Raw genomic sequence first — 21,936 nt, 5'->3', positions numbered from 1 at the left:
TCAGGGCTCCCCTCAGCAGACCAGACTGACCTGCTCCAGCCCAGGCTCCTGGGCCGCGGCCCCACAATCGCTGCTCCCCAAGGACTCTGCTGGCCCTGGAGTCAGATCCGCCCCCACCTCGGCAGCTGTTACTGGCTGTGAACAGCCAGCGCCCCGCACTGCCCGATCCTTGCCTCTGACCTGGCCAGGAGGCAGGGCCATCGAGAGGGGTGGGGTCTTGTGGCAAGGGGGTGGCACAGCTCCCCAATTTTCTGTCTGGTCCACCAAAGCCCCCACACCAGGAACAGGCTGGCGGTGCCCCGGTGCATAGGGACTATGTAGACTCCCCCCTTGTGTCTTTCTTCTCCCATTCTTTGTTTAGACAGTGAGCTCCTCAGGGCAGGGATGGTCTCTTACAGTACGTACACACAGGGCCTAAAACAGTGGGGCTCTACTGATGGTTGAGGACTCTAGGTGCAATGGGAATAAATAATAACATGAACTGTCCTTTCCTTCCATCTCATACTTCCTTCCTCACCACAATTCCTTTCTCTTTGTCTATTTTACTTCCCCTTTCCTTAGGCCCCATCCATCTTTCTATCCCTCTCCCCTGCTTTGCACACATTCTCTTTTTTCTCTCCCATCTGCTCTTCTCCACTCCCAGCTCTCTCTTTCCCTCAGTCTTCTCCCCCCTCCACCTTCCTTTTGTCTCCTGTCTCCCATCTCTATCTCTCTTCATTGAACCCTCCCCCCAAGTCTTTGTTTGGCCCATTGTTGTTGAGATTTGCCTCCCTGGAGCAGACACTCCACCCTGGGGCCTGCAGGCCCAATTCTCTGCATCTGGGCTTCTCTCTAGATCCTTAGGAGCCAGCCAGTGCTCTCTCGATGGCACTTAGGGAGAGCCCCATGGAGCCCGTATGGCAGGCTGTAGCCAGTGGGGCAGGCTGGCTAACAGTGCCAGTAGGGCAGGCCTGTGCAAACTGCCCAGTCTGAGCCCTTCCCACTCTGAACTTCATGCCATGGCCTTCAGTAGAGAGTTCATGCTCGTGCACTTGGTTTCCTTATAGAGAAATGGAAACATTTTGCTGTGGATCATTTCCAAACAATTTTGTTTGCTTTAATTCTTCCTCCTGTTGCAATAATTTCAAATAGTGACACTGAACTCTGTGTTTCAGGAGCTGCAGAAAATACTACTGTTGTCTTTGTGGTGAATCAGATGCCCCCTTGTATCCGTGCAATGGAAGGGTCAGAGTTCACCATTGAGTGTACATTCAACACAGACAATAATTCAATCAAGTGGTTTGCTGCATGGAATAAAACCAGAAACAATGTAACAGAAGAGGTGTGCAATGGAACAGATCGAATCATATTATCAACAGATAAAGAAAAGCGATCTCTTTCCCTCACTGTGAAGAAAGCCGATGTCACAGATTCTGGAACCTACGTGTGTGGGGTTGGGAACAAAAATGGGATATCTCTTGGGAATGGAACCCAAGTGACCATCGATGGTAAACACCAGCATTTCCTTCTCTGTTCTACAAAACCCTTCTGGGGGCGCTCAGGACACTGGCCTTGTCCCAGAGAGCTGGGGCAGGTGGTGAAAAGGGCAGAGCAGTGGGCAAAACTGGGGGACATTCTGTGGTACGTACAATGGTCCTAATCCTGCATTCCACTGATTTCTGTGGGGGTTTTGTCTGCACAAGGAATGCAGGGTCAAGCCCCATATATTCAAAAACTGTTTTGAGATCGGGTGTGAGGGGAGGTTTCTAATTGGCTACGCCTGTGAGGCCTTACACGCAACTTGAGAGACAAGGTGGGTGATGGAATATCTTCTAATCGGACCAACTTCTGTCGGTGGGAGAGACAAGCTTTCGAGTTTACACAGAGCTCGTCTTCAGCTCTTGGAAATGTAGGTCTGGTCTACACTCAGACCTATGTTGCCATAACTACATTGCTCAGGGGTGTGAAAAATCCACACCCCTGAGTGACATCATTAGTTACACCGACCAAACCTCCTGTGTAGACAGTGGTGCAGCTGTGCTGATGAAGTGTTTTCAGTGTAGACGTGCCCTTACTCAGAGTGTCCCAGGTAAATACAAGGTTGAATGGTTGGTTTAGTATAAGTAGTTAACACATTTCAAGGGACCATTTAAGGCAGGGTGGCCCGTTAACATTTCTGGGGTCATAGGACAAAAAGAGGGGTTAGGGGGTTACAGATTGTTGTAATAAGCCATACATCCAGTGTCTGTTCAGTCCATGATTTTTAGTGTCTAGCAGAGTTATGAATTTAAGCTCCCAGGCTCGTCTTTTGAAAGTGTTGTGTAGGCTTCCTTTGAGGATGAAGACCACTCTGTATCTGACCTGTGAAGTGTTCCCCACAGGAGACAGGGTGGTTTTGTCTTGTATCATTTTCCTGTATGAGTTCATTCAACAACATAGTGATTGTCTGCTTTCACCCACATAGTTGTTATTGGGGCATTTAGTGCGTGGGATGAGGTACCCCACAGGTTGTGATAGGCTTGCGTAGGATCTGTGGATCTTGAAAGGTGTGTTGTGGGGGGTGTTGATCATTGTAGCAGTGGAGATATGTCTGCAGATTTTGCATCTGTTGTTCTGGCAGGATCTGGTGCTGCTTTGGGTTGGGGTGTCCTGATCTGTGGAGAGCTTCCTTCTGATTATGTCCTTGTAGAGGCTGGGGGTTCTTTGAAGGTCAGAAGTGGGGGTTCAGGAAAGACTTGATACTAAACTGGGAGGAGTGGTAGATACGCTGGAGGGGAGGGATAGGATACAGAAGGACCTAGACAAATTGGAGGATTGGGCCAAAAGAAATCTGATGAGGTTCAATAAGGATAAGTGCAGGGTGCTGCACTTAGGACGGAAGAATCCAATGCACCGCTACAGACTAGGGGCCGAATGGCTAGGCAGCAGTTCTGCGGAAAAGGACCTAGGGGTGACAGTGGACGAGAAGCTGGATATGAGTCAGCAGTGTGCCCTTGTTGCCAAGAAGGCCAATGGCATTTTGGGATGTATAAGTAGGGGCATAGCGAGCAGATCGAGGGACGTGATCGTTCCCCCTCTATTCGACATTGGTGAGGCCTCATCTGGAGTACTGTGTCCAGTTTTGGGCCCCACACTACAAGAAGGATGTGGAAAAATTGGAGAGAGTCCAGCGAAGGGCAACAAAAATGATTAGGGGTCTAGAACACATGACTTATGAGGAGAGGCTGAGGGAGCTGGGATTGTTTAGTCTGCAGAAGAGAAGAATTAGGGGGGATTTGATAGCTGCTTTCAACTACCTGAAAGGGGGTTCCAAAGAGGATGGCTCTAGACTGTTCTCAATGGTAGCAGATGACAGAATGAGGAGTAATGGTCTCAAGTTGAAGTGGGGGAGGTTTAGATTGGATATTAGGAAAAACTTTTTCACTATGAGGGTGGCGAAACACTGGAATGCGTGACCTAGGGAGGTGGTAGAATCTCCTTCCTTAGAGGTTTTTAAGGTCAGGCTTGACAAAGCCCTGGCTGGGATGATTTAACTGGGAATTGGTCCTGCTTCGAGCAGGGGGTTGGACTAGATGACCTTCTGGGGTCCCTTCCAACCCTGATATTCTATGATTCTATGATTCTATGACTTCTTTCAGGATGTGGTCCCCACTGAGTGTGGGTTATAGTTGTTTGTTGATACCCCGTATGGGTTCCAGTGTGGTGTGGTAGGTAGCAACTGGTGTGCAGTCAGAAAAGGTTTTATTTCTGTATTCAGACATGTTCTCTCAGGGTATTTGGACAGCACACTCCCTGGTGCAATCTACTGCTCTAGTAGAATGTCCTTGTTTGGTGACGGTATTTAGGGGGAACAATGTTTCCTTCAGCCCTGGGCAGCGGGGCTCAGGTTATGTGCCCTCTGCCTGGGGCTGAAGCTTTTGGACTTTGGCTTTGCCCCCTCACCCGCCCAGGCCAGTGGGGCTCAGGCTTTGGTCCCCCCTCCTGGGGTTGTCTAGTAATTTTTGTGGTCAGAAGGGGGTCGCGGAGCAATGAAGTTTGAGACCCCCCTGGTTTGGATACAACAAATCCTGCATCTTGGCAGGGGGGAGACTAGCTGACCCTTGCGGTTCCATCTAACCCTGTGGCTCTAGGATTCTATGCCTAGGGGGCACCTGCAATGTGTGGGCATGGCAAGACGTACAGAGAGAGGTTCTGCTGTAACTCTCGATGGCCATTCACCAAGCTGGTTCTAGAGGTAAAGGATCCTTCCCGTCTTCCAAGTGAAGAAGAAAAGCACAGTGGAAACTTATTTGAGAACCCCACATCTCGGTCACGACAGACCCAACACAAGGAATGCAGGGTCAAGTCCCATATATTCAAAAACTGTTTTGAGATGGGGGGTGGGGGGAGGTTCCTATCTGGCTGATCCTGTGAGACCTTCACTCAAGTTGATGGCATCTTTGTCTTTGTGCAATAACTTTTGCAAAGGACATGCAATCAATTCCAAAATTTCAGGAACTATTGTAGGCATCAGTGGGCAGAACTCTATTGATATTGGAGAAAATCAGAAAACCCAAAGGGGAATAGTGGGGGACACATGGAGCCCCTGCTCTCCATCGAGTCTGGGTTATAGTTGTTTGAGGATACCCAGTATGGGTTCCAGCATATCGTGGTAGGTAGCAACTGGTGTGAAGTCAGAGGAGGTTTTATTTCTTTCTTCAAGCATTTCTTTGAGGGGGAGGGATAGCTCAGTGGTTTGAGCATTGGCCTGCTAAACCCACGGTTGTGAGTTCAATCCTTGAGGGGGCCATTTAGGGATCTGGGGCAACTATGGGGGATTGGTCCTGCTTTGAGCACGGGGTTGGACTAGATGACCTCCTGAGGTCCCTTCCAACCCTGTTATTCTATGATTCTATGTGCTCTCAGGGTACTTGGACAGCCCGTTCTAGGATGCAATATACTGCTCTAGTAGAATGCCCTGAGCTGGTGCAGATGGTTTTGAATGCATTAAGGTGTGTATCCCCAGACTTTCTCCTAGGAGTGTATTCTGTGCTATCTGAATGCCTGGTTGTAAATTACAGATTTTTTGGTTGTTTGGGGTGGTTATGGGGTTTATGAAGGGAGTGAGGTATGGTGATCTGTGGTTTCTTGTCTAGGGTTGTCTGTAGGGTTCCATTGTTGAACCTGATGGTGGTGTCCAGGAAGTTGATGCTAGTGTGGGAGTGTTCCACAGAGTTTAATGTCTGGCTCTCTGGGTGGTGGTTGTTGAAGTTGTGGTGGAAATCTATGCAGGAGTTTAAGCATTGCATTTTGCTATGATGCTGGGAGGACCTCTCCCAGACCTGAGGAAGAGCTCTATGTAGCTTGGAAGCTCATCTCTCTCACCAACAGAAGTTGGTCCAATAATAGCTATTACCTCACCCACCTTGTCGCTCTAATATCCTGGGACTGACACAGCTACAGTACACTCAACTTGATGGCATTTCTCTTTGTCTGTGACACAATAATTTGGAACACCGCAGCCCATCAATTCCAAAATTTCAGGAAGTATTGAAGGCTTCACTGGGCAGAACTCTGATGATATTGGGGAAATCAGAAAACCCAAAGGGGAAAAGCGGGGGACACAGATTGCCTGCTCCCCGTTTAGCAGAGTAACAGCTTGGAGCAAAGCCACCTCTGTAACTGTGTAAATCAAAGAACCAGTTTATGGCACCAATTAACACTTTCCAGTAGAAAAACATTCCCATCTCATCTCTGCTCCTTTCCCCAGTAGAGTGTAACATGCTGACACTCTGGATGATTTATGTCCTGGTCAGAAAGAGGAGAAATAACAATAGTGGGGAAGGGAGGAGGGGAAAGCACACAGAGCCCCTGACATGGGGAGGATGGGGGACCTGGTCTGGGAATAATGCTGGAGTGAGGGTACATCCAAAGCCCCGAGCATGCAGGGAGAATGGGGGACTCTGGAATGGTGGTAAGGGAGAAAATTAGGGCACAGAGCTCCTGGCTTGGAGCAGAATTGGGGACTGTAGCATAGGGTGGGGGCGGGGGAAGAAATGGGGGACACACAGAGCTCCTGGCATGAGGGTGGGGGCTAGGGAGTCCCTGAAATAGAGGGGAATGGGAGGGTGGCACCCAGGGACCTTGTGGGGGACAGAGGGATGCAAAGAGTCCCTGGTGCATGCAATGTGCTTGACCTACAGATGTAACAAAATGTGGGCATCCCTCTAGTTTAGCCCGCGAAGAGTCTAACCCAAACCCACAAAGGGTTCAGCAGAGTCAGGATGAAGTTGTATGATCAGTAATAGGTTATTATAGAGCGTTTGCTTTGCAATAGTGCTTAGAGTCCTCAACCAGCATGTCAAGCCCACTGAGCTAGGCCCTGTACACTAGAGCTGGCGGGTTCAGTTTGTGAGAAGTTTCATTATTTCAGAACTGGCTTTCATTCCAAATCAAGACGGATAAGGACTGCACCAGGGCCAGGGACCCAAGGGCTTCCAGAGTCCCAGAGGCCAGTTACTAGCTGCCTGCTCAGGAGTAGAGCAACCTGGGGAGTCACTGGCCCAGGACTCTAGGAGCCCTGGGATCCCCAGCCCGGGGCAGTCTGCATGGTGGATCTACCCCACAGCTGCACCCCCTGGGAGCTGGTCCTAGAACTTCCAGGCTTTCAGCTCCAAGGCAGGGACACTGGAAGTGCCAAGAGCCCTGGTTCAAGCAGGGAGCCTAGCAGACAACAAGAGCCCCTAGAGACCTGGCTCTGCCACAGAGTGGGGAGCCTATCTGCCCCGAGACTCGACTCCCTGACTCCCCGAGCTGAAGCTCGCGGGACATAAGAACAGCCCTATTGGGTGAGATCAAAGGTCCATCTAGCCCAGTTCCTGTCTTCTGACAGTGACCAGTGCCAGGTGCCCCAGAGGGAATGAACAGAGCAGGCAATCATCCAGTGATCCATCCCCTGTCGCCCATTCCCAGCTTCTGGCATCCCCATCCCCGCCCATCCTGGCTCATAGCCATTGATGGACCTATCCTCCAGGAACTTATCTAGTTCTTTTTTGAACCCTCTGGAGCTTGGAACACTAACAGAGACCTGTGTGTGTTTTGACGAAAGTAGAGTCAAATCTGTAGAAGATTTGGTAAATCGGTTCCCTTCAGCGCATTGGCATGTTCAGTCTCAGCTAAGTTTTGCTAGAACATCTGCAATCAGCTCCACTGTACATGGACATAGTGAGAGAGCCCCTGTGCCAATGAATTTACACTCTAAACAGACAAGAGTGGGGAGAACAGGCAGACGTACTAACAGTGGATTGGGAAGTGGGACACAGAGAGATTAAAGGATTAAATCCACACAGGGTTTTAGGCCCTTAAATCCAACATCTGGGTGCCATGGAGATCCTCAAAACCCCTGCTCAGCTGCCGCCTAGCCCTGGAACTGCTGAAGTTTCCACCAGTAAAACCAGTGTAAAGACTTGCTGTCACTCTCTCGCTAGGCTGTAAGCACAGCCCTGCCCAGAATAACGGTTGCACCCTGATCCTCACTCTCCTGCCATTTCCAGCAGAAGTGCATCACGTCTCAGAACTGCCCATTCCACATCCTTAGGGAATCCCATTTTCCTGTAATGAAGGAGAATTGACCACTGTCTCTCTTGCCCTGCATTGGGCTGGTGGAGCGAAATAGGTCTCAAGAAGGTTTTGAATGTAAGGGATTTGGCAGGCATGTCAGGTGTACACAAGGTTTGGGTAAGAAGTCACATTGTTGGAAGGGTCTAGACTGAAGCCTCTGAGGTTACCTGCTCACTAAACAGAGCAGAAAAGTCTTGACATGCACGATACAGCTCTATATGGGGCCAAATGAAAGAACATCCGTTTAAACTCTAAACAAGCAAGGGAAACTGAACGTTAGGACTCGAGAGATTCATTTTATATATCTGCCCTTGTCTGCTGGCACACTGAACTATTTCTCAACGAAGGGGTCATCATCTGTGTTTCTCTTTCTGCAGAAATTACCGACCTGATGGTGAATCAAACCCCAACCAATTTCAGTGATTTAGAAGGCTCAGAACTTACTATGAATTGTACATTCAAGACAGTCAATAACCACAGCACCATGTATGTGCGATGGTATGAGACCGAGAATCTAAAGAAAGAGCTGGTGAATGAGAGCGATGTGATCACAACCCTGCATTTGGACAATGGGTTTGCCTCTCTCACTTTGAAGAATGCAAATTCATCTAATACAGGAACCTACATCTGTGAGGTGGGGATCACAGCAAGGAACCTCTCTGGGAATGGAACAGGAACCCAAGTGACTATCGAGAGTAAGGGCCAGAATTTCCTACCTGATCTTCTTGGGGAAATGGGGACGAGCACATGAGAACAAGAGCACGCATCTCCTGGAAGGTGTTGAGTGTCTTCAGTTCCACCTTCCAGGGGAGCTGAGGGTGCTGCACGCCTGCCCACAAGCACTAAATTCCTTGCTAGATAGAGCCTTGTAGCACGGTATTAAGGGGGAACAATGTTTCAATTTTAGATCCTTCACAGCCAAATGTTTCACATGGACTAAAATTAGTCTCTAAACGTATGCTTGCCCATGTTGCATGCCCACCCATTGGTACATTCAAAGCCTGCCTGCATGCATGGAATCTGGAATTTGCGAGAGATAACAGGGTAGTTAGACATGAATTCATGTCTGATTTGTGGATAGGTGAAACCTGGGGCTGCTTCTTATGTCAGATCACATAATGATCCATATTGCAGGAGGCAACTTCTCCAGACTGAACATTCGGGGTGGGGGTGGGTATGAGGGGATGGTTTGCTGGTTCCTGGCCAGAAACAGAAGGCTTGCCATGCATCATAAAGCTATGAATCGAACTAAGTGAAAGCATCACTTTAACCTCTGATAAGGCGGGGACGTTAAATGGCCAGGCTGGGAAAAGAACACAAAATACTGGAGGGGGAGACATTTATTTCAATACATCCCCAGTCATCAGCCATTGCCACTGAAATTCTCTTGCAATCGTCTGTGTTTCTCTCCTGCAGATTTTCCCAAGCTGACAGTGAATCAGACCCCAGTCAATATCGAGGTGTCTGAAGGGTCAGATCTCACCATGGAGTGTAGATTCACGGTATTGAAAAAACACAACACCTTGTATGTGAAATGGTATAAACATAACGGAACTGGGGGAACGAAGAAGGAGCTGATGAGCGAAAGAGGCTGGGGCTCAGCAGCCCTGGCTTTGGAAGAGGGTTTTGTTTCTTTCGCTCTGAAGAACGTGAATGTAACCGATACAGGAACCTACGTGTGTGAGGTGGGGAGCACAGCAAGGAACTGGTCTGCGTCAGGAGCCGGAACCCAAGTGACCATCACTCGTAAGTACCAGGATTTTCCTATCTGATCTTCATGGGGTGAGAGGTAGCGAATGACAGCCTAAAGGACAGAGAGTGAACGACTGTTTCTGGCAAAAGCAGGTATGAATTCTCAGGTGTGTACAAGTAACCCATACAAAATATGGGCTCCAGCCTGTAAGGAATTGAAGGTAACATAGTTCAAAGTACCTAAGTGTTTTAGGAGCCTCCAAGTTTCAGAGGGGTCTTAGGCATTCAGGGCCACATTTTTAAAAGCATTTAGGCACCAAAAGTTGTCATTCGGATTTTCAAAAGCATCTCAGCACCTAACTCCCATTGAAATCAGTCACTTTTGCCAACAGGACTTAGGCTCCTAAGTCACGTAGGGACTTTTGAAAATTTCCAGCAAAGCCACCTCTGTAACTGTCTAGATCAAAGAACCAGTTGATGCAGAGTGACCAGATAGCAAGTGTGAAAAATCGGGACGGGGTGGGGTGGGAGGTAATAGGTGCCTATAAGACAAAGCCCTGAATATTGGGACTGTCCCTATAAAGGCCAGACATGTGGTCACACTAAACTGATGGCACCAATTAACACTTTCCAGTAGAACAACATTCGTGTCTCATCTCTGCTCATCCCACCAATGGAGTGTAACATGTTGACACCCAGAATGATTGATCTCCCAGTCAGAAAGAGGAGAAATAATAATGGTGGAGGAAGGGACAAAGGGCAGTCACAGAGCCCCTGTCATCGGGGTTGGGAGTGGGTGACTCTGGAATGGGGGTATGGATGGAACGGGGGTGCACCCAAAACTCCTGGCATGGGGGGGAGAAAGGGGGAACCTGGGATGGGGGTAAGACGGAATGGGGGTGCACACAGAGCACGGTGAACATTTAGTTGAATTTGTAAGAGAGTCAGTGAAACCTTTTGCTTCAGTGCGCCTTGGCTTTTCCCAACAAATCTAAGTTTTGCTAGAAAATTTGCCATCAGCTCTGCTGTACATAGTGGGAATCCCCGTGCCAGAGAATTTACAATCTAAATAAACAGGACAACAGACAAAGGGTGGGAGAAATGGGCAGACGTACTAACAGTAGATTGGGAAGTGAGACAGAGAGATTAAAGACTACATCCACAAAGGGGTTTAGGCCTTAGTCCATTGGTTAGGTGCCACTATGATCCTCAAAACTCCTACTCAGCTGCCAACTAGCCCTGGAGGTACTTCGGTTTCCACTGGTAAAATCTGTGCTAAAGAATGGTTGAAATACTCTCGCTATCCTATAAGCAGAGTATAGAAACATTAGTATAATCCGGAATGGCTCGCTCAAGGAAGCACCTAACAGATGGGCAATACCACCCCTAGGAAGGGCAGATTCCACCTCTGATAAAAACGGAGAAACCCAGTGAACAGAATGAAAACTGAGCTTGGCAGCCAAGATATCCATGAGACCCAGCTAAAATTTCAATTTTAGATCCTTCACAGCCAAATGTTTCACATGGACTCAAATTAGTCTCTAAACATATGCTTGTCCATGTTGCATGCCCACCCATTGGTACATTCAAAGCCTGCCTGCATGCATGGAATCTGGAATTTGTGAGAGATAACAGGGTAGTTAGACATGAATTCATGTCTGATTTGTGGATAGGTGAAACCTGGGGCTGCTTCTTATGTCAGATCACATAATGATCCATATTGCAGGAGGCAACTTCTCCAGACTGAACATTCGGGGTGGGGGTGGGTATGAGGGGATGGTTTGCTGGTTCCTGGCCAGAAACAGAAGTCTTGCCATGCATCATAAAGCTATGAATCGAACTAAGTGAAAGCATCACTTTAACCTCTGATAAGGAGGGGATGTTAAATGGCCAGGCTGGGAAAAGAACACAAAATACTGGAGGGGGAGACATTTATTTCAATACATCCCCAGTCATCAGCCATTGCCACTAAAATTCTCCTGCAATCGTCTGTGTTTCTCTCCTGCAGATTTTCTCAAGCTGACAGTGAATCAGACCCCAGTCAATATCGAGGTGTCTGAAGGGTCAGATCTCACCATGGAGTGTAGATTCACGGTATTGAAAAAACACAACACCTTGTATGTGAAATGGTATAAACATAACGGAACTGGGGGAACGAAGAAGGAGCTGATGAGCGAAAGAGGCTGGGGCTCAGCAGCCCTGGCTTTGGAAGAGGGTTTTGTTTCTTTCGCTCTGAAGAACGTGAATGTAACCGATACAGGAACCTACGTGTGTGAGGTGGGGAGCACAGCAAGGAACTGGTCTGCGTCAGGAGCCGGAACCCAAGTGACCATCACTCGTAAGTACCAGGATTTTCCTATCTGATCTTCATGGGGTGAGAGGTAGCGAATGACAGCCTAAAGGACAGAGAGTGAACGACTGTTTCTGGCAAAAGCAGGTATGAATTCTCAGGTGTGTACAAGTAACCCATACAAAATATGGGCTCCAGCCTGTAAGGAATTGAAGGTAACATAGTTCAAAGTACCTAAGTGTTTTAGGAGCCTCCAAGTTTCAGAGGGGTCTTAGGCACTCAGGGCCACATTTTTAAAAGCATTTAGGCACCAAAAGTTGTCGTTCGGATTTTCAAAAGCATCTCAGCACCTAACTCCCATTGAAATCAGTCACTTTTGCCAACAGGACTTAGGCTCCTAAGTCACGTAGGGACTTTTGAAAATTTCCAGCAAAGCCACCTCTGTAACTGTCTAGATCAAAGAACCAGTTGATGCAGAGTGACCAGATAGCAAGTGTGAAAAATCGGGACGGGGTGGGGTGGGAGGTAATAGGTGCCTATAAGACAAAGCCCTGAAATATTGGGACTGTCCCTATAAAGGCCAGACATGTGGTCACACTAAACTGATGGCACCAATTAACACTTTCCAGTAGAACAACATTCGTGTCTCATCTCTGCTCATCCCACCAATGGAGTGTAACATGTTGACACCCAGAATCATTGATCTCCCAGTCAGAAAGAGGAGAAATAATAATGGTGGAGGAAGGGACAAAGGACAGTCACAGAGCCCCTGTCATCGGGGTTGGGAGTGGGTGACTCTGGAATGGGGGTATGGATGGAACGGGGGTGCACCCAAAACTCCTGGCATGGGGGGGAGAAAGGGGGAACCTGGGATGGGGGTAAGACGGAATGGGGGTGCACACAGAGCACGGTGAACATTTAGTTGAATTTGTAAGAGAGTCAGTGAAACCTTTTGCTTCAGTGCGCCTTGGCTTTTCCCAACAAATCTAAGTTTTGCTAGAAAATTTGCCATCAGCTCTGCTGTACATAGTGGGAATCCCCGTGCCAGAGAATTTACAATCTAAATAAACAGGACAACAGACAAAGGGTGGGAGAAATGGGCAGACGTACTAACAGTAGATTGGGAAGTGAGACAGAGAGATTAAAGACTACATCCACAAAGGGGTTTAGGCCTTAGTCCATTGGTTAGGTGCCACTATGATCCTCAAAACTCCTACTCAGCTGCCAACTAGCCCTGGAGGTACTTCGGTTTCCACTGGTAAAATCTGTGCTAAAGAATGGTTGAAATACTCTCGCTATCCTATAAGCAGAGTATAGAAACATTAGTATAATCCGGAATGGCTCGCTCAAGGAGGCACCTAACAGATGGGCAATACCACCCCTAGGAAGGGCAGATTCCACCTCTGATAAAAACGGAGAAACCCAGTGAACAGAATGAAAACTGAGCTTGGCAGCCAAGATATCCATGAGACCCAGCTAAAATTACCTGCCTGATCGTGTACTTTCAGTTCCAAAGGAGGTATGTGATTGACCAGTCAGTTCATAACTCAGGTGTTCATAATTCTGAGGTTCTACTGTACCTGAATGCAGGAGACAGACGTGGGCCCAAAACCAAAAGCACAAAGGATACGAATCAAATATCCACGATCTACATGATCAAAAGCCTTCTCTTGACCAAGGGAAATCAACCCAATGTGCAAATCATACATTTTTGAGGCTGAAATTACATCCGGCAATAGGAAAAGTTTATCAAAAATGGACCTGCTGGCAATGCAAGATATCTGATAAGGTTGCATGACCGAACCAATCACAGTTTTCTATTATTTGTCAAGGCCTTTGAAAAAAGTTTGTCCCTGCTTTGCTTAGACCATACAGCTCCACAATTATTCCACCTCCCAAAGGTCCCCCTTCTTAGGCAACAGGATAAGAACCACTTGATGAGAACTGAGTGGCAGAATCTTCTCTTTGATGCTCTCCTGAAACACCTGGAGTAAGTCAGGCCCAAGAAGGGTCCAAAAGGCCTTAAAAAACTCAACAAGCAAACCATCAATACCAGGTGCCTTCCCTGGAACAAAGCCATTTAGGGCAGAAGTCAATTGTGAGAGTGTCAGGTTGTGCTCAAGTCTGTCCACATCCAACGTTGAGACCCTAGGTAGAGCCTTGAGGAACCATCAAGTCTCAGATGGACACTGGCTCTGCTGCATACAGGTCTGAGGAAAAAAATTCACAGCAAAGTTCCTAATCTCCGCAGGATCTGAAAGCTCTCTGCCCGTTGACGTCTTGAGGTGGCCAATCATCTTCTGCTCCACATGTTCCTTTTCCAGGCTGAAGAAAAACCGAGTAGGTGCATCCATTTGGAAAGGCCCTGATATCGGGCTCCTTAGCAGTGTACCCTGAACTTTGCTATCAAACAGGTCTCACAAGTGCTGGTTTTCATATTTCAAGCTTTCATGCAACCCAGCATAATTACTGCCATGAAAGGCTTTTTCCAGTTCCATGATCCCCAACTCTAACTTCTCCATACTCCGGCAAAGGCCTAGGGAGGTCTGCTTCATGTTTTGCTGACAAAAACATTGAAATATTAACTTTACCCACCTCCCACCATTGCCACAAGGAGAGAAAACATTCTTTGAGGCAACCCAGGCTGCTAAAAGTGCACATCTTGTAAAAGGCGAGTGTTAAAATGTAAGTATGGACAGTGGTCTGGCACAGAAGGAAGAGGCAACACAAATAAGACCAAACCATGATCTGAAATCCCAGTAGGGAAAATACAACTAGCTAGCAAATGAGACAAGTGATGAGTAAAAACAGAAAAACTGTCCAAACAGGCCATAGAGAATCCCTGAGCACTCAGTGGATGTGGTTCCAGATAATGAGAGATTAGGAAGGAATTAAGAGTAAAATTAAAATCAACCGCCCCCCCCCCAAAATTAAAATATCACTTGTCAAACAATTTGTCAAAAGAGCATCCAAGCTCTGGAAAAAAAATACACCCGGTCTTTTCCTACAGTAGGAGAATAGACATTCATCAAAAAAAGACGAGATTGCTCTAAAATAGCTCAAACCATCAACAAACAGCCTGGAACAACTTCCTGCACAGCCATCGAATGAGGTTTCACCATATCTGCAAACAGAATGGCAACCCCGGTGCTTGTGGAACCATGACTCAGAAAAATCTCCTCTCTCCAATCAGCAAGACATCAGTTTGGTTGCAGCATCTGTGTGAGTCTCTTGAAAAAATGAAACGTCCCCCTTTTTCTGGGATAGGTATTCAAAGAGCCATACATTTTTAAAATGTCTCTGCACCCATTCACATTCAGAGAGCCCCATATAAAATTATCCATCAGACCAGTACTCATCAGAAAAAGCAAGAAAAAGACAAAACACCCCCTCCGCTCCCAACCTCAAACAAAACCACCAAATTCTCCTATATACTTTAATTCCCAACATTTCCATTGGTAAAAGAGACATGCACTTTGGTCATCAGTTTTTTCAATCTACACTTCTTCCATCTGTCAAACTCAGATACAGGGACACATCTCATCCTATACTGAGCAGACAACAAATACGGATTAAGGTCAGGAAACCAATCTGCCACCTCTACTCCACGTTTCTCCTTAGTCTCATCCAGAAACCTACCCATAGTGTCTGGGTATATCCCCCCGCAGGGGGTTCAGAATCTGCGAGTTCATCATCCCCCATCTCTCAGACTCAGAGTCACGACCGACCTCTAAGGGGGAACCTCAGAGAGACTAGAGGGAGGTGCTGGGACTGAGGAGACAATACAAGTACCTGAGAAGTCTCCATGCCTACAACCAAAGAACCACTCTCAGCAGCCCCGGCCAGTTTCAGTGATTTAGAAGGTTCAGAACTTACCATGTACATTCAAGACAGTCAACCACAGCACCATGTGTGTGCGATGGTATAACTATGGGATGGAGGGACTAAAGAAAGAGCTGGTAAATGAGAGCGATGTGATCACAACCCTGCATTTGGACAATGGGTTTGCCTCTCTCACTTTGAAGAATGAGAATTCATCTAATACAGGAACCTACATGTGTGAGGTGGGGAACACAGCAAGGAACCTGTCTGTGTCAGGAGCTGGAACCCAGGTGACCATCAGTAAGTGTCAGCAGTCTCCTATGTGTTTCCTACTATGAGATCCAGATACTATCAGTTTCCTACAGAGAGATGGAGCAGGAGCAGGGAAAGCAGTGCTGAGAGCAGTGCTTAATCTGTGCCAGGGCTTGCCAGGCTTGGAAATCCATAGCCCGGCACTCCTGGGCTTGCTGCATCAGTTATGAATGTAAAAACAAAAATTGCTTGAGCCCCGGCACCTCTTTCATGACAAGTTAAGCCCTGCCTGAGAGCCCCAGAGACAGACACTGGCAAGGATTCCTTTAAGCTGCTCTATGTTATGCCCAGGACTAAGCTTCTTTATGACAGCCCCCAAAGACTGGGCAGGGCAGGGCATAAAGGCATCTGGAGCAACCCTCGGTGCACCTCAGAATCTGTTCCTCTTCTCTACATAGGTTCTTTTACTGCAGTATCTGAGGCCCAGATTTGCAAAGGTATTGAGGCATTGCTGCACTCAGCACTGGAAGGCCTAAGTGACTTAGGAGCCTTTCTCACTGGAAGAGAATGGGGCACTAAGTCACTTTTGAAAATGGAATGCAGGCTGCTACGTCACATAGACTTTGCTCCACTCTCACTGCCATGCGTAAATACCGCTAAAAAAAATCGGGGCTTGATCAGCTTCTAGCCATGGATCAAGCAATGTGACGAGCATCTGCCCGGTGTGGTCCAGTCTCGCTCATCCTCTCCCAAGAGGGGGAAGTGTGTGCACAGTGGAGCTTTTAGAGTGGGGTTTTTTTAATGCATTTAACTGACTCCCACAGCTGAACCTGATGCTTGTGTAAAGACACACGTTCAGCAGTTGTCAACAGAATTACTGTTTTGTGGAGGAGGTGAAGGGTCTAGTTAGTGCTGCAATCTGGTGCCAGTTCCAAGCATCAGGAAGCAGAGTGGCATCTCAGCACTGCTGTGTGCTGACTGGGGTAAATGCTGATTTTGTAATGGCGACCACTGGCAAGGAGCTTTAGATAATGTGTACATTCAGAATCCCCCTGTTATTCTATTGTTCTGTTAAGAGATATAAACCTTGCAGGGTTTCTGGTTTCCCTCCTCCCCTACTGAGCCAATCCCTGCCCAGTGACAGATCCATTCCCCTAGCCTAGGTATGGAGTCACATTTATCCTTTGGATTGGCAGGTGCAGGGTTAATGAAGCCATTTCCCCTTGGGATCAGGGGAATTGGTAGAGTTTTTGTGCGTCTAGGGTGGAAACCATAGATGGGGTCAGCTAAGGGAGCGTTGCTCTCGGTAAGGGCTCTGGCCAGGCCTCTAGTGTCTTGCTCTGCCAGGGATTTCCTACTCCTGTGGCAGAGTCAGCATGCTGCCTGGTCTCATGGAAAGGTTCCCCTAGGCGGAGGGCTGAACCCATCCCGACGACCCCACAGGTCCCAGCAGCTGGCATATGAAGAGGAACCTGCTGGCAAAAAGGGAGGCCAAGCAAACTGGCTGTGACACAGAAGGGGGATGGGAAATTAAGCGGGCGGGGGAAGAGAGAGAGTTTTTCATCTTTAAACTGTCTCTGCTGTCTCTATTTATCCATCCAACTCTATCCCTCCTTTAGAGGCAAATCTGTCCCTCTCTCGGTCCCTGCATCCCACATTGACAGGTTTTTCTTGATTTCAGATCAAAGGAGCAATGCCTCCCACGTTGTTCTCATCATCCGGATGGTTCTCGGGGCCCTTGTTATAACCTTGGCTGTGATTATTGTTACAGAGTGTGCGATTTCAGAAAAGAGGGGTGAGTGAAATGTCTTCAACGCAGTCACTGTGCAGAGTCAGCCACAGAGCTTGAGTTATACACGAGGTCCTTCTGCCTTTCCTTTCTGGACATCTTCCCAGTCCCACTGCGTTGAAATCTAAAAGCTGTTTCAGACCTGGCTGGGACTGTTTTCTCAGCCTGTCTGTTCTAGTTTGTGCCTAACGTTAAATCTGTGTCTCTCAGAATTAGAAGCACAGAGTTTAGGTCTCCTTCTTGCAAATGTTCCTGAAGGCCTTTAGCTCGCAGGTCTCCCTTTCACAGCACCGACGATCTTTCCCTATCGCTGCGTCTGTCCAATGGGCCATGTTTATTTCTGGCTGGCTAGTGCCACCACTTGGCCAAATGTGATGCACGTACTGCAGGAGTATTCTTTAGGTTCTAACTTACCGAGTCTCATTTTTCCACAGCTGCTGTCAGCCGGGCAATATGATGATCAGCTGTTGCAGCGTACACCTGGAGATGGAGCTCTCAGACACCGGTTACCCAGTCATTCCCACAAACACCGTGTTGACCAACCAGCCTGCCAGATTCTGCACCTGCAAATAAACCTTGAACTGCATGGAAGGGAGGGGAGGGGATGCTGGATAACTGGAAAGGGAGTTCACAGGGGTTCAGAATAAAAAGACTCCTCTCTGACACCCCTCTGTGAGGCAGTAGAACCCGGTGATTGCTGATGGCCTGAGCTCCCTGCGGCACCCTGCACCCCCTTCCTGCACACTGCACCCCCTCCCACACCTCACCATTCATGGCCCTGCATACAATTTCCCCACCCAAATGTGGCCCTCGGGCCAAAAGGTTTGCCCGCTCCTGCTTTAGAGGCTCATGGAACCCTTGAAGTGAAGATGCTCAGAACAAGGGCGAAAAATTCTTCCCTATAATTGGTTCAGCTGCTTGTCCGTCAAAGAGGAAATGGAAACACATTCGCTGGGAATTGCTGTTCCATGGGTTCAGATGGCCCCCTTGCTGAAGTCAACTAGTTATTAGTGTACCTTAAGCATGTGCTTAACTGGTTTGCAGGATTGAAGCCTGTATAAAAGGACCATGATTTTACAACAGGTTTTGTTAATTGTTTTACATTTATGCTGCTCTAATAGTTAGATTGTCTTACACCCGAGGCCTAAGGCTATGCACTTCCGACGTGTTTTAATAAAATTCTGATAACTCTGGCTATTCTTGATGTCCCTATAAATATGCAATCCTTTTTTGAATCTTTCTATGCTCTTGCCTGCACTGATTTCTTGTGGCAGTGAGTTCCACAGTTTAATCACTCATTATGTTATAGTATTTCCCTTTATCAGTTTGAATTTCCCACCTTCTAATTTAGTTGAATTTCCTCTTGTTCTCATGTTGCATGACAGGGAGAATAGAAGTTTCCAATCTACCTTCACTAGACCAGTTAGTATTTTACATGTCCCCTCCTATTCAATCACCTTTCAAAGGAAAACAATCTCAGTCTTTTCAATTTCTCCTCCTAGTAGAGTTTTTCAGTGACCTGGATCTCCCTCACCGCTGTTCTCTGAACTCCCCCCCAATATCGTTTTTGAGAGCAGGTGACAGACTGAAAATGATATTCCAGATGAGGCTGCACCATGGATGTATATAAAAGCATTATAATTTTGTTTGCATTATTCACCATCCTCTTCTTTCTGCATCCTAACCAGAAAGATTTCTGCTGGATCACTCTTTGAATAGTGGCAAGTGGCTTCACAGATGGCAGGTCCCATGGCACAAGGATTGTATTGACTTGTACTCAGTACAAATATTGGGCCAGATCCTGCTCCCATTAATTTCAATCCCTCCCCAGACCAAAAAAAACAACAACCCCACCTCTCTCAACACCCCTCCCTCCAAGGTTACCATGGCTGTGACCAGGTCCCTGTGTATTCCATGCGTCTATATTCACAGACTCCAGCCCCTGCCCTCACCTTGCTTCAGAACTGTGCTCCAGCCTCTACATTTCCACTAAAAAAGCATCACACCATTCCCCCCTTCACCCTGAATTCAGTAAAACATGAATGAAGCAGCTGAGGGATTTCCAACCTGCTACACCTGAGCACTGCAGAATCCAGGGTCCCTCTCACAGCATTTAGATACATCAGGCCATGGGGTAACAAGAGTCCTGGGTTAGCCTGAGGCCGCTTATCACTTGATAATATAACCACTATTTTTCTCCCTTCCCAAGTTTGACCCCCTTGCATTCCAAGGGCATTGCTCATCTACCAATGGGTGTGCGGCGCTGTTCCTGTTAAACAGAGCAAACTCTTTCCTAAACCTATCCTGAAGGATAATCCCTCACTCTCACAGACCTTGGGAGACAAACCAGTCCTCACAGCCTCCGAACCTGAAGCAAATAGTCACCAGCAACTACACCCCTCTGCCATGTACATTGGCCAAACTTGACAGTCTCTATGCAAAAGAATAAATGGACACAAATCTGACATCAAGAATTATAACATTCATAAACCAGTAGGAGAACACTTCAATCTCCCTGGACGCTCAATAACAGACTTAAAAGTGGCCATTCGTCAACGAAAAATACTTCAAAAACAGAGTCCAACGAGAAAGGTGCAGAACTGGAATTAATTTGCAACTGGACACCATCAAATTAGGCCTGAATAAAGACTGGGATTGGGTGGGGGTCACTACAAAACTAATTTCCCCCTGCTGATACTCACCCCTTCTTGTCAACTGTTTGAAATGGGCCACCTTGATTGCATTGAACTCATTAGCACTACAAAAATAATTTTCCTCCCTTCTTGTCAACTGTTGAGAATAGCCCACTTCCACATCAACTGAATTGGCTTGTTAGCACTGACTCCCCCCCCCACCCCCGCACTTGGTAAGGCAACTCCCATCTTTTCATGTGCTGTGTATTTATACCTGCCTCTGTATTTTTCCCTCCATGCATCTGATGAAGTGGGTTTTAGACCATGAAAGCTTATGCCCAAATAAATGTGTTAGTCTCTAAGGTGCCAGATAAAATGGGAGAAAGAGCCCAGCCAACTCTGAGTTTACAAAACAGACCGTAAACTGATGAGACTTTTGAAACCCTGAACTAGGGCTGTGCATCATTTTGCTCTTCTTTAGCATTCAGATCCCCCCTCTCCCCGCACCCTAAGCGGTTTGTAGTTTAAGTGTCATCGTTACCATCTTGGGGGTTATTTCCCCACATGCCCTGGAACACAAGTTGAATGGGGGTTACTCGTAACATGGGGGGAGAGAATGAGGGCCCTGCGCAGGGATGGCCTCATACCATTAAGCTTTGGCAAGGCTGGATTCATGCAGGATTCCCCCGAGAAGAAAGGAAGTGGTAGAAGTTGAGCAACAAAAGTTTTTGCTCTTCCCCATGATTTGGGTTCAATTTTTCACAGTATACAGCCCTGCAGAGAGACACGGGATGCTGTAAAAGACAACAGGAAACCAAGATGCAGAAGAGAGAATCAGCCTGCAAAAATGCCCCAAAGAGAAGAATTAGCAAGACACAGCACGGACGGGGAAGTGAGGAGAGAGTGGGATTCAGCCTGGGGTTACTTTACTCCTGAGAACAAAAATATCTGCACAGTCACAGTTCAGGCAACTGCACCTAGACTTCAGTGGCCCAGCAAGGGCACCTGTTCCCCAGCTATCACCTCTTGGGTGGAGACTGCAGCCTTCTCCCCTCTGACCAGGGTATTTCCAGGCTGTGCAATGTCCTGCCTTCACTATATTTCCCAGCACAGACAGGTCGGCCAAGGAGATCTGCTTGCCTCCTTTCAGAGGAAGATAATAGGTGTAATTGCTATATTTATAAGATACCAAACAGCACTGCTTGCATGTGAGACCCTGTACCCCATGTTCACCACTTTTATAGGGTTATGATAGATTTTGTACAAAGTAGGCCTTGTGAGGTATCAGTTGAAAACTCATAATCTGCTGAGCATCATTGTCCTGTTAAGATGTGTGTATCAACAATGTATATGGCATTATACAACTTTTGTTCTGTTGGTTACTGAAACGTTGTAATTCTGGAGAATGCCCACAGACTAGCTCCCCAGTGTCAACAAAGGACTGACCACGGGTGTTAGAAAACTATTACCTATTGAAGCAACCATTTGCTAGCAGTGGGGAGTGGGGAATGTAAACAAAAGATTTGCATGTCAGCCCTCACGTACAAAGACAGTGTGAACAAAAGATTTACAGTTCACCTGGAAGATGCTTCAAATCTCCCATAAACCACAGATGGATTGTCTGCACCCCAGCAAGAGGTGGAGGTAATCCTCGCAGAGAGGGGGAGGGTATAAAAAATGACCTTCCACTCCCTCCCTCCCAGACACACTTCAGCGATGGTCCTTTGTCTTTCACATGCTCTTGCTGCCATGTGTTGAGATGGGGAAGACAGCATCTAGGAAAGCCATTGTCTCTTATTTTATACCATCTTAGCTAAGATATTGAACTGCAGCCAGCAGCTCTTAGCCTTTACAGGTTGACACCTAGAACAAGAGCTAGA

At 47.4% G+C, this 21,936-nt stretch overlaps 1 protein-coding gene across 1 annotated transcript; it reads left to right on the top strand.

Annotated features, from left to right (window-relative positions):
• The first annotated feature begins 1,216 nt into the window (after positions 1-1,216).
• On the top strand, positions 1,217-18,583 carry LOC144272980 (contactin-3-like). The gene is made up of 5 exons (XM_077831415.1): positions 1,217-1,487; positions 8,995-9,324; positions 11,279-11,608; positions 17,316-17,429; positions 17,858-18,583. The coding sequence occupies exons 1-5, from the start codon at positions 1,217-1,219 to the stop codon at positions 17,878-17,880; spliced, it is 1,068 nt and encodes a 355-aa protein (XP_077687541.1). The 3' UTR covers positions 17,881-18,583.
• The last annotated feature ends 3,353 nt before the right edge of the window (positions 18,584-21,936 follow it).

Source organism: Eretmochelys imbricata, chromosome 12 (genome assembly GCF_965152235.1).
Source record: "Eretmochelys imbricata isolate rEreImb1 chromosome 12, rEreImb1.hap1, whole genome shotgun sequence".
In the NCBI taxonomy this organism is placed as follows: Eukaryota; Metazoa; Chordata; order Testudines; family Cheloniidae; genus Eretmochelys; species Eretmochelys imbricata.
This window is presented reverse-complemented; position numbering and strand designations above follow the sequence as displayed.